At 34.7% G+C, this 12,957-nt stretch overlaps 1 protein-coding gene across 1 annotated transcript; it reads right to left on the reverse strand.

Moving 5' to 3' along the window:
* Positions 1 to 6,333: 6,333 nt before the first annotated feature.
* On the reverse strand, positions 6,334 to 12,932 carry LOC129760009 (argininosuccinate lyase-like). Its single transcript, XM_055757589.1, has 2 exons — positions 11,705 to 12,932; positions 6,334 to 6,851 (listed from the first exon to the last, which is right to left on the reverse strand). Exons 1-2 carry the CDS (start codon positions 12,848 to 12,850, stop codon positions 6,579 to 6,581), a joined length of 1,419 nt encoding a protein of 472 aa, XP_055613564.1. The 5' UTR covers positions 12,851 to 12,932; the 3' UTR covers positions 6,334 to 6,578.
* Between the last annotated feature and the right edge of the window lie 25 nt (positions 12,933 to 12,957).

Raw genomic sequence — 12,957 nt, forward strand, 5'->3', positions numbered from 1 at the left:
TCGCAAATATTTAGTTAGCTCCTTATGTTTCAACGATTTTTACTTACGCTGCACACTCGACAACTAGCTGTCATTTCGAAATGATCTGGGAATTCACAGAACTTTTTCCACGCAACTTGCAGGTTTTCACCCGCTGGAAATCGAAAGAACCTAATGTTCCTGAATCCCGGTATTGTTTTATTTGTGCAATATTTTGCAAAACACTTCATTGTTTCGAACAAATTCTTATGCTTTCTCATTAAAACTAAACGCAATAAACCACTAAAACTACAATCAAAGTACAACAAAAAGTAAACAAAAGCATCATTTCGCAAAAGTCACTTGAAGGCTTAAACTGAACCAGTGCTACCAGCTGTAAATTTCATTGTTTCCAAAGACATTTATTTGGTTTGGGATATAATGTCGTCACTCTCCTCAGAGCAAGTTCACTGGTGTTGGGAAAAAGTGGTAGAAATTTTGTCACTTTTTGCACATTTTGAAAATTTCGCTATGCAAAAACATTTTCAAGATCTGTGGCCTTCAAGTTTTTTAACAACACGTGTTTTAATTTCGCATACCGTGATGCAAAAATAGCAATATTTCTATCACATACGGCTGAAATAGAAACAGTGTTGTGAAAAAATACAACGCCCCAAGATCTTTAAAAAAATTTTGCATGGTTAAATTTTCAAAATGTCAAAATATCTACCACTTTTTCCCAACACCAGTGAACTTGCTCTTATAGGCACTCTAATTTAAATGTGAACTTATCAGAGGGAAAGTTATAGAGTTTTTTTTAACATTAATCGAAGAATATAAAGATCGAAGCAATCCGCCTTTGTGACAGGACGTAAAGAATTTTGTTCTCTGGAAAATTGTTTTAAATTGGTCCAAGACTTGAAAAACCTATCCAATACCAGATGGAAATAGTTAGTGTAAAAAAGATTATCAAATTGGTGAAACGCCAGAAGAAATTAACGCTATCCAAGTTACCTGTTCAACCATGGAATAATGTACTCAATGCCGGTATTGAAGAAAAGGTTTTCCCAGTAGCTTTAACCCATTGCTCCATGACATCAAGCTCGCAGCAAAATTAATTTCACTTTCCCCCGAATGCCCTGGACTGGACACTTCAGATGAGGAAGAAAGTATTGGATCTATAGGCGATGGAATCGCTGCCGAGTTTGGGTGATGGTTTTCCATAAGTGCAAGTGGGATGGAATTTACCTTACAAAAGCTCAATTTCAAAGCTGAGTACCATTTCCCCCCTTTTTTTCTTACATTTCGTCAAGCAGTGCTCAAAACTGTTGACATGCTTGGATGAAAGTGAAATAATTGTCGATTCAATGTCTTCATTTCACGTTTATGAATTATGCTCGTCAAATTGTCGTGAGACGGAATACTATGTAAATAAATAATAAAATAATTTCACGTTTCCATCATTGCCTCCGATCAGTCAAAACAGCAATCTGTGAGAGCAAGTTGCTATTTTTACATCACATCATACGAAATTAACTTACAACACGTTTTGTTAAAAAGCTTGAAAGCCACAGATCTTGAAAATGTTTTTGCTTGGCAAAATTTTCAAAATGCTTTAAAAGTGAGAAAATTTCTTCCACTGTATTGCAGGTTATAGTTTATTTAAAACTATTAAGTACCAATTGAAATAATCGTTTTTAGAGGCATTTTATCCTACGGACACACTTAATGATACAGGTAGTTACGTTGAGTTAATTTCGCTAACGTCTAGACGTCATAGTTAGGAATTCGGAAGAAAACCTTTTCAGTTGTCTGGTAGGATAGAAAGTACATCCGATCATGTAAAATCCAATTGACCTGATTGTGTTATTTGTTTACTGTCACGAATTTGTGGATTGAAAGTGTGTGAAGTGAATGACCAAAGCCAAGCAGAAGTTCGTCTAGGCAAACATGATTTTATTCCATCGTCTTTCGAAGCATGTGGGGAAGAAATTTATTTTCTCTCAATCATGCCCTACTGCGGTCAACGAAAATGATTTCTTCGAGCTCTGTCGTCAAGAAAGCTGTGATAAACCTTTTAATATACTAAACGTTCTACTTCCGTTATCTTATGAACTTAATATTCATCAGCAAAAAATGAGGACTTATGAAAATTAGTTCAAAATGTAAAAAACCTAACCTCTTTACTCGTGATTTGGTCAATAACGAGCCCCGAGTTGTCAACTTTTTATCTGATTTTCGTTAAACAATGAAATCTTGAATCGTTTTGAAAGGAAATTATTTTCAAAATCATTTGAAAGTTTATTAAAAATGGATTCATGGCATTTTTTAACACTAGTCAAATGTTTCCTGATCTTATCCTTTCCTCCACTTCCCTAACAATATTTTTGCTAGGATGTAGAGGTAACCTCGGTCCTAAAGCACAAAATTGATTTTATAAATATTCCTTTCTACCTTTTCCATAATATCTTTCGACTATTATTTAGGACGTGGCCGGCGCCGTAATTGTTGTTTAAAGAGAGAGTATCAGTTTTGGAGATTGTGGGTGTGCTGCCAATTCCATGCTTCATTCATATGACCTCCTTTCAAAATAGGTGGCCTCGATCAATCACGGAGTAGCAACCATTGGCGATGTGTTATTTATTCTACTCAGCCACACCAGCCATTATGGGACTCGAAATGTGTTGTTAGTTACCTTATTGTGAAGAGATTACTTAATTTTAAAACTTAATGTTCCCGCGCAGATCCTCCGGTGCAAAGGCCGTGACACAGCGTCTTCACCTGGTCCCAGTCAAGATTCTCGTCGACAGTTCGGATTTCGGCAGCTAGACTTCGCCGCCACCAGTTTCTGGGCCTGCCTTTTCTCCGATGTCCTTCTGGATTCCATCCTAGCGCCTCTCTGGAAATCTCGTTTTCATTTCTTCGCAGTCTGTGCCCAATCCATCTCCACTAACGTTCCCGAATCTCGATTTCTCTTTGATGACACCGGCGATGTAGTTCCTCATTTCCAATAGTTCAAGGTGTGTTCAGTCCGACGAGCGGACTGAAAGTTGGAAGGAGAGCGCGAGTGAAGAGAGAACAGTCGTGGGCCAATCAGCGAGCAGCAGCCGGCAAACCGAAGATATGGATATGCCGCGCGTATGGAATCAGTCGTTATCAAACCGCCAAGCCGTCGAGATGGGACGAAATAAGAAAAGTGCATATAAATAGTGTAAATAGTTGAGCAGAGAAATAAAATAGTATGTAAGCCGATACTAGTGCCTTCTTTCTTTTGGTGCTTCGTTCCGACGCCTCGCTCCCGGGTCCAGCTGCCACAATCGGTTCTTTTAAGAGCCTTTGGAGAGTTTGGATCTCGGTCAACCAGGCGATCGAGATCCCCCCGAGCCTTGGCCGCCAGGCAGCGTCATGAGGACCTGCCTCCGCTGAAGGGACAACCATGCGTGGTTGTCACTTTAGGCCCAATCCCACGAGGGGAGCGAACCATCAGTGGTAGTTTCCCTAGCTCTCATAGCGATCCGGCCTTGGCCTCCAGGTAGACAGTCTTTGGACCTCCCTCCACTGTTTGGCAACCACCAGGGGTTGTCAAAGCCCTATCCCAGAAGGGGAAATGGCAAGCAGTGTTAGTTCTGCCAAGTGCCCTCCCGAGTACAGTCCAATGGCTTTCCATGGCCACAACAAGGTGGATGTGAGTAGTCAAACAAGCTAAGGTAAGCTTACTTAAAACAAAGAATATACAGTATGACTTTTTAAAAAGCGAAAATCTATCATCAAGGTTTGAAAACACTTTCCTTGAGTTAAAATTCTTTTTATTCATTCAGGCCTGTAGATAAACATATTAAGAAAAAATTTCCTGCAGGTCAATCGAAATTCTGCTCGCCTTAGTGGATAAATGAAGGCATCTACAGTGCCTGTATTTTGACTCTATCTATATAATTTAAGCAGAATTTGTGATGTACTGAAAAATCCTGATTTTTTCTTCATATTGTCCTGATTTTTGGGAAAACCACCTGGCATCCCTGAAGTCAGCCTACGTTTGGTTCATTTCCATGGTGCATGCAATTGGTTGCCCAGGTATTTAACGGCTTTCGATTTCGCGGAATTCAATAGAGTATCAGCGCTTGCTTGGATGGATTTGTCGTGAAAGTGGTAATAAAGCTATGGAACGGGGGTTGGGAAACGATAGAAGAAGATGTGAAAGGGGTAACACGAAAAGCTGACAGAAAGGGTTTACTAGACAACATGAAGAATGATGCACGCAGTGATGTCAACCTTCCAGATTTTGTCTGGTTCTTCCAGACTTTTGTCAGACATTTTTTTGGGTTTCCAGACTTCCAGACTTAAGACATTTCTACCAGACATTTGAGTTTCAATTTGAATTTTTCGACAAAACAGTCAAAATTAAAATTTTTGACATAGCGCTGATGTGGTCTAGCGGATAGGCTGGCGCGAGTCTGGGTTTGTTGTGCCAGGCGTACTGGATTCCAGGTATCGGCAAGAAAACTTTTGGGCTTGAATCCCATAATCGGCCGACTAGTAAGATGTGTTTCCTCTTATAACTGACTATATCTATATATATAAAAAACAATTTCTGTTTGTTTGTTTGTTTGTTTGTTTGTTTGTCCTCTATAGACTCAGCCGTCTTTAGAGCTAGAGGTCTGAAATTTGGCATGGATGCTCATTAGGACCAGGAAGGATGAAAAATGTTTTTAGATTTTCGGATGACCCCTTCTGAAGGGGGTCGTCCATAGAAGACAAATATTGTTTTCGCGATATTGACGTTACTTTTCGTCGGATCGTGATGAAAATTTGCACATGAGTGTTTTGAAAGATAAGCAATCAATTTCACGTGTCAAATTTTTTTGTAAGGGGTCAGCCAAAGGGGTCGTCCATATTAACTGTTCGCTATTTTTGCGATATTGTCGTTATTATACATCGTATTCAGATGAAAATTGGTACACGGTAGTTTTGAGTGACGTGCAATCGATTTGAGGTATCAAATTTAGTGCACGGGGTCGGCAAAAGGGGTCGTCCATATAAACCTTTCAATATTTTTGTCACCGTCGTTTTTATACATCGGATTGGGATGAAAATTTGCACACGGTAGTTTTCAAGGATGGGTAATCGATTTCAGATGTCAAATGTATTGCCAGGGGTCGACGAAAGGGGTCGTCCATAAAAAATAATTTTTCACTGTTTTTTTTAATATAGACGTTATTATACAATGGATTGCTTTGAAAATTTGCACACAGGAGTTGTTAGGGAAGGGCAATCGATTTCAGATATCAAAGATTGTAATAGAGGCCACCGAAAGGAGTTTAAGTTTTTGGCAATAATTGCGTTTTTATGCAATGATTTAGTCGAAATTTATTCACGTAATTTTTTGGCACGGTCAATTGATTTCTGATTTCAAATTAAGTAGCAGACGACAGACAAAGTGATCGTCCAATATTTTTGCAATTATTACTTAACAATGAATTCATTAGTGCATCTGGAAAATGCTTGGCAATTGATTTTGAAAGCGAGACGGAGTTCGTATGGGATCAGCTAGTAGATAATATAAATGTACAATCAGTTGCCAGCTGGTCAGGTATATACCTGTAAGTAAACTAACCCACATGATTGACTCGTTTTTCCAAAATATACCTTACATCAACACAATTCATTCACTCCATAACAGTTCATACGAAGCCATGGGGTCTGGGTATGGTGTGCGCGCTGCATTGGCGATTTGTCGAACTTAATAATCTAAAGAATGCACGTGAACACATACTTAGGCAGAAACTGCGGTGAATCCATAATAACATACAACATACATACAAACCAGGAAAAATTAAAATTCTCGTTGCAAAATGGCAGGAGACGATTCGAATAAGTAATTGAAAAGGGAGGAACACCGCGAAAATGGTCGAAAACAGGAAGTTAAGAAGTTAAGTTAAGAACTTAGTACTGCCGACACCACCACAATGGACTCAGGCATTTAACTTCAATTATTTCCAAGTAATGAGTATTATTTCCTACACCGCGCTGCAATATTGCAATCTGGCGCCCAAAAAAAAGGTCGTCGCCTATTAAGTTCGTTATCCAGGCTTTTCCAGAATGTTTTCAAAACTTCCAGATATTTTTGAAACACAGGTGGCATCTCTGGATGCACGCAATGCAATAGGTGAAGTGAAGCCACCGTCGGAGGGGAGGGTGCATAAAACCAAAAAGCAAAAAAAACAGGGGCCCTCCGAGAATAGTTTCAAAGGTTTAATTCGACCCTGCATCGACCCGAGACAGAAAGCGGAAAGGAAAAGTCCACAAAAAAACCAACAGAGATATAGCAATCAAACTTTCTAAAAGGAACATTTTCCATTGAAAATAAACTGAACCAAATTATTATTTAAAAGTATATTAAAACTAACTTGTTTTATTATAAATTACAAAATATCATTTGCGCAATTCCGCTTCATTTCGTCGCCGAAACAGCTTACTACAAATCAACACAGTCGATATAATTTACATAAAATATAGAACGATATACTTTTATATGAACTACATAGCAAATTTAACACTGAGTACCAAAAAATATAAACTATAACAAAAAAAAAGATTCAAACAAGAGTTCACAGCAACGACACTCATTCACAGTTGGCGAGGAACGCCTTCAGCAGGTTGATCTGTTCCTGGACCGAGATCTTGGAAGTTCCCCCGACGACCGTGTACTGTTCGACGCTGTTTTCGTAGTTCCAAAGGTTGCTGACGGACTCGTCGAAGGAGGGGCTGATCTCCTGCAAATCCTCCAGCGTCAGTTTGTTGATCGGAATCTTCACCTTCTCGGAATAGGCGACCACCTCGCCGGAGATGTGATGGGCCTCTCGGAACGGGATGCCCCGGCGCACCAGGTAGTATGCCTAAGTGAGGGAAAAAGGAAAATAATTTGGAAATTTAGAAAATTTTGATTAAAAGTCAGTATGATTCTTAATTTTGTAGAATTGTCCACTTTCCCGAAAAAAAAACTAATCAGAAATTGCCATTTGGTTTATACAAAGAATTCAGAAAGAAAGAAAAAAATATGTAAAATTGAACAACAGTAAAGTCTGAAAAATATGACAAAAATAAGAAAAATTACTAATAAAAATATCAAAAACGACAGAAACGACAAATATAACAAATATTTAAAATAGTCAAAATTGTAAAAATTGCTTAATTGTAAACATGATCGAAATTGTAAACAATTGTAAAAAAAGCTAAATTGTCGAATTGTCAAAACTGCCAAAATTCTCACTGTTGTCAAAACTGATAGAATTTTCAAAATTATCAAATTTGTCAAAATTATCAGAATTGTAAAAAAAAATCAAAATTTTCGAAATTGTAAACATTGTAAAAACTGTAAAAGTCGAAATTGTCAAAATTGTCAAAATTTCCAAAACTTCCAAAACTGGCAACATTAAAAGGATTGTCAAAACGGTAAAAATTGGCAACACTGGAAATAATTGTCAAATTGTCAATATTGTCGAAATTGTCATAAATTGACAAAATGATGAATTTGGAAGAATTGACAATATTGGCTTCTGAGTTAATTGAAAAAAAAAAAACAAATTTAAAAAAAAATACATAAAGAAATCAAAATTGATTTACTTGTTCACTAGTTGAAACACTGTTGAAAAATAAATTTAAAAAAAAATATTCTTCTCATATTTTGCTCAAGGGTTGATAAACTCGCAAATTAATCAAAAGTGGACGATGAGTGAAAAAAAATTCAATCATTCGAATATTCTTCTACAATCTCAATTAAGGTACATTTTGTCCATTCCTCACATTCTAACTAGTCTATATTCCTCCACAAAAATGTTAAAATTGGGGATGTTGTGAAAATTGACGAAATTACCAAGATTGTTTCAAGTTCTTTAACTTGAAAAATGATTAAATTTTCCAGTTGTTGCATTGTCAAAATTGTCAAAGTTTTCGTAAATGTAAAATATGAAGAATTTTTCAAAATTGAACTGAGTTTAAAAGGTCTTAAATAAATATCATCATCAGCAAAATTGAAGAAATTAACAGTATCATTAAAATTGCTGAAATCGTCAAGTTTATCGGAATTGTAAAATACACAAATTTGTCAAAACGTTCAACCTATTACCTAATACTTTGAAAATTATCCCAACGACAAAATTTTCAAAATGATCATATTCTCAAATTTCTAAAATAAACAAAAATGTAAAAAGACAAATCTGTAACAATAAGAAAAATTGCAAAAATTGTCAGTATTGTCAAACTGCCGAAACAGTCAAAATTGACTAAAAGGTCTAAACAAAATTCTCAATTATGTAAAAATTTAAATTATTGACAAAATCTTCAGAATTGCCGACACTTGTCGAAAATTGTCATAAAAAGCAATATTGTCCAATTGTTCAAATTATACAAATTATTCAAATCGCCAAAATTAAAAAATTGTTGACTAAGTCAATTTTTCAGACTTGTCAAAATTGCTACAAAGGTCAAAAATTAAAAAAAAAAAAAAGAAAAAAAAAAGATTTAATTTTTGTCATGCCATTTTTGCCATTTTTGCCTTTTTTATCATTTTTGTCATTTTTGTCATTTTTGTCACTTTTGTCATTTTTGTAATTTTTGTCATTTTTGTAATTTTTGTAATTTTTGTCATTTTTGTCATTTTTGTCATTTTTGTCATTTTTGTCATTTTTGTCATTTTTTGTCATTTTTGTCATTTTTGTCATTTTTGTCATTTTTGTCATTTTTGTCATTTTTGTCATTTTTGTCATTTTTGTCATTTTTGTCATTTTTGTCATTTTTGTCATTTTTGTCATTTTTGTCATTTTTGTCATTTTTGTCATTTTTGTCATTTTTGTCATTTTTGTCATTTTTGTCATTTTTGTCATTTTTGTCATTTTTGTCATTTTTTGTCATTTTTGTCATTTTTGTCATTTTTGTCATTTTTGTCATTTTTGTCATTTTTGTCATTTTTGTCATTTTTGTCATTTTTGTCATTTTTGTCATTTTTGTCATTTTTGTCATTTTTGTCATTTTTGTCATTTTTGTCATTTTTGTCATTTTTGTCATTTTTGTCATTTTTGTCATTTTTGTCATTTTTGTCATTTTTGTCATTTTTGTCATTTTTGTCATTTTTGTCATTTTTGTCATTTTTGTCATTTTTGTCATTTTTGTCATTTTTGTCATTTTTGTCATTTTTGTCATTTTTGTCATTTTTGTCATTTTTGTCATTTTTGTCATTTTTGTCATTTTTGTCATTTTTGTCATTTTTGTCATTTTTGTCATTTTTGTCATTTTTGTCATTTTTGTCATTTTTGTCATTTTTGTCATTTTTGTCATTTTTGTCATTTTTGTCATTTTTGTCATTTTTGTCATTTTTGTCATTTTTGTCATTTTTGTCATTTTTGTCATTTTTGTCATTTTTGTCATTTTTGTCATTTTTGTCATTTTTGTCATTTTTGTTATTTTTGTTATTTTTGTCATTTTTGTCATTTTTGTCATTTTTGTCATTTTTGTCATTTTTGTCATTTTTGTCATTTTTGTCATTTTTGTCATTTTTGTCATTTTTGTCATTTTTGTCATTTTTGTCATTTTTGTCATTTTTGTCATTTTTGTCATTTTTGTCATTTTTGTCATTTTTGTCATTTTTGTCATTTTTGTCATTTTGTCATTTTTGTCATTTTTGTCATTTTTGTCATTTTTGTCATTTTTGTCATTTTTGTCATTTTTGTCATTTTTGTCATTTTTGTCATTTTGTCATTTTTGTCATTTTTGTCATTTTTGTCATTTTTGTCATTTTTGTCATTTTTGTCATTTTTGTCATTTTTGTCATTTTTGTCATTTTTGTCATTTTTGTCATTTTTGTCATTTTTGTCATTTTTGTCATTTTTGTCATTTTTGTCATTTTTGTCATTTTTGTCATTTTTGTCATTTTTGTCATTTTTGTCATTTTTGTCATTTTTGTCATTTTTGTCATTTTGTCATTTTGTCATTTTTGTCATTTTTGTCATTTTTGTCATTTTTGTCATTTTTGTCATTTTTGTCATTTTTGTCATTTTTGTCATTTTTGTCATTTTTGTCATTTTTGTCATTTTGTCATTTTTGTCATTTTTGTCATTTTTGTCATTTTTGTCATTTTTGTCATTTTTGTCATTTTTGTCATTTTTGTCATTTTTGTCATTTTTGTCATTTTTGTCATTTTTGTCATTTTTGTCATTTTTGTCATTTTTGTCATTTTTGTCATTTTTGTCATTTTTGTCATTTTTGTCATTTTTGTCATTTTTGTCATTTTTGTCATTTTTGTCATTTTTGTCATTTTTGTCATTTTTGTCATTTTTGTCATTTTTGTCATTTTTGTCATTTTTGTCATTTTTGTCATTTTTGTCATTTTTGTCATTTTTGTCATTTTTGTCATTTTTGTCATTTTTGTCATTTTTGTCATTTTTGTCATTTTTGTCATTTTTGTCATTTTTGTCATTTTTGTCATTTTTGTCATTTTTGTCATTTTTGTCATTTTTGTCATTTTTGTCATTTTTGTCATTTTTGTCATTTTTGTCATTTTTGTCATTTTTGTCATTTTTGTCATTTTTGTCATTTTTGTCATTTTTGTCATTTTTGTCATTTTTGTCATTTTTGTCATTTTTGTCATTTTTGTCATTTTTGTCATTTTGTCATTTTTGTCATTTTTGTCATTTTTGTCATTTTTGTCATTTTGTCATTTTTGTCATTTTTGTCATTTTTGTCATTTTTGTCATTTTTGTCATTTTTGTCATTTTTGTCATTTTTGTCATTTTTGTCATTTTTGTCATTTTTGTCATTTTTGTCATTTTTGTCATTTTTGTCATTTTTGTCATTTTTGTCATTTTTGTCATTTTTGTCATTTTTGTCATTTTTGTCATTTTTGTCATTTTTTTCATTTTTGTCATTTTTGTCATTTTTGTCATTTATGTCATTTTTGTCATTTTTGTCATTTTTGTCATTTTTGTCATTTTTGTCATTTTTGTCATTTTTGTCATTTTTGTCATTTTTGTCATTTTTGTCATTTTTGTCATTTTTGTCATTTTGTCATTTTTGTCATTTTTGTCATTTTTGTCATTTTTGTCATTTTTGTCATTTTTGTCATTTTTGTCATTTTTGTCATTTTTGTCATTTTTGTCATTTTTGTCATTTTTGTCATTTTTGCCATTTTTGTCATTTTTGTCATTTTGTCATTTTTGTCATTTTTGTCATTTTTGTCATTTTTGTCATTTTTGTCATTTTTGTCATTTTTGTCATTTTTGTCATTTTTGTCATTTTTGTCATTTTTGTCATTTTTGTCATTTTTGTCATTTTTGTCATTTTTGTCATTTTTGTCAAACAAGAAAATTTGGTAATTTTGGTAATTTTGGTAATTTTGGTAATTTTGGTAATTTTGGTAATTTTGGAAAATTTTGTTATTTTTGTCATTTTTGTCATTTTCGGCATTTTTGTCATTTTTTCTGTGATCGGAGAACCAAAAAAACTAACAAACAAGAGAGCACGCATAGTTTGAATAACTTTTAGATGACTATGGGATTGGGAAATGTTTATTTGAAAACTTTCGTTCAGATTTCCAGAGAAGTAGAAAAATACAACTAAGGTAGATTCTTCTTCTAAGAAACACGTAAGAAAATATTGGATCGAAGCAATCGAAAGAATCTCTCGATTGCTTTGATCCAGTAGAATTATTCATCCAAGTAGGCTCACAGCACACATTAGAGCAGAAAATAATATTTACCATATCGGTGGCCAGCATGTCGTAGCTGAGCGAACTGAGGCAGCGCTCCTCGTCGACGCGCATCGTCGTTATCACTCCGGTCATCAACGTCAGCGAGAGCAGCATCTGATCGTAGACGGCAAACATCCCGCTCTTATCGCACTGCAAATCTTTGTTGTACGTCGACGGAAGGCCCTTCAAGGTCATGAGGAGGCCACAGTGTTGCCCGAAAACGCTTCCCGAGAGGCCCCGGATCAGCTCCAGACTGTCCGGATTACGCTTCTGCGGCATCAGGCTGCTCCCGGTTGTGTACTCCTCGGACAGTTCCAGGAAGTTGTACTCCTTGGTGGCAAACATGATCAAATCCTCGGACAGGCGACTCAGATGGACTCCGACCAAAGTACAAAGGAAGTTGAACTCCACGACAAAGTCTCGATCGCTGACGGTGTTCATGCTGTTGTAGGTCACCCCATTGAAACCGAGATCGTCGGCCAGTTTGTGTCGGTTGATGTTGAATGGATTTCCTGCCAGTGCTCCACTTCCCAAGGGAAGAACGTTCATGCGTTTATAGAATTCCGAAAATCGCTCAAAATCTTCCTTGAAGTAAAAGGCATAGCTCAGAATCCAGTGACTGAACCTTACAGGTTGAGCTCGCTGCATGTGAGTGTATCCAGGCATCAGGACGTCGATATACTTCTCGGCCACTGAATTGATCCCGTTGATCAGGTCACCCAAGTGCTTCATAACGTCGCGAACAGCTTTGCGCATCCAAATCTTCATATCGAGCACAACCTGCTCATTTCGGCTTCTTCCGGTGTGCAATTTACCTCCAATTTGCAGTCCCACGATCTCGATCAACCGCCGTTCGTTAACCGTGTGCACATCTTCGTCCCGAGGCATCAACTTGATCGTGCCCTTGTTCCACTCTTCACGAATTGTCTCGAGTCCGTAGCAAATCACCTTGAACTCACTTTGCGTCAGCAACTTGGCTTCGGCCAAACTCTTCGCATAGGCAATACTGCCATCGATATCCTCCGAATACAGTCGCTTATCCACGGTCAACGAGTTGTTCACCCTCGACAGAACGTGATCGGTTCCCTTCGAGTAGCGACCACCCCACAGCTTGAACGGAGTCGCAACCATCTCTTCACGCTTCGAACCACTCATTTTGAGATAACAACCGAACCAGAGCTTCCTAATCCAAGAAAGAACCCTACGGAAACACCACCTGCACTGAACTGAACTGCGGCCCAGGAATCGCAGCCTCTTTTAAG

This window comes from Uranotaenia lowii, unplaced genomic scaffold, assembly GCF_029784155.1.
Source record: "Uranotaenia lowii strain MFRU-FL unplaced genomic scaffold, ASM2978415v1 HiC_scaffold_363, whole genome shotgun sequence".
Lineage (NCBI taxonomy): Eukaryota > Metazoa > Arthropoda > Insecta > Diptera > Culicidae > Uranotaenia > Uranotaenia lowii.

What these genes read in the sequence shown, in the direction of transcription:
- LOC129760009 (XM_055757589.1), bottom strand. Translation starts at nt 12,850, where the DNA reads ATGAGTGGTTCGAAGCGTGAAGAGATGGTTGCGACTCCGTTCAAGCTG. An exon ending in ACATGCTGGCCACCGATATG is followed by an intron (nt 6,852 to 11,704) that starts GTAAATATTATT and finishes TCCCTCACTTAG; the next exon opens with GCATACTACCTGGTGCGCCG.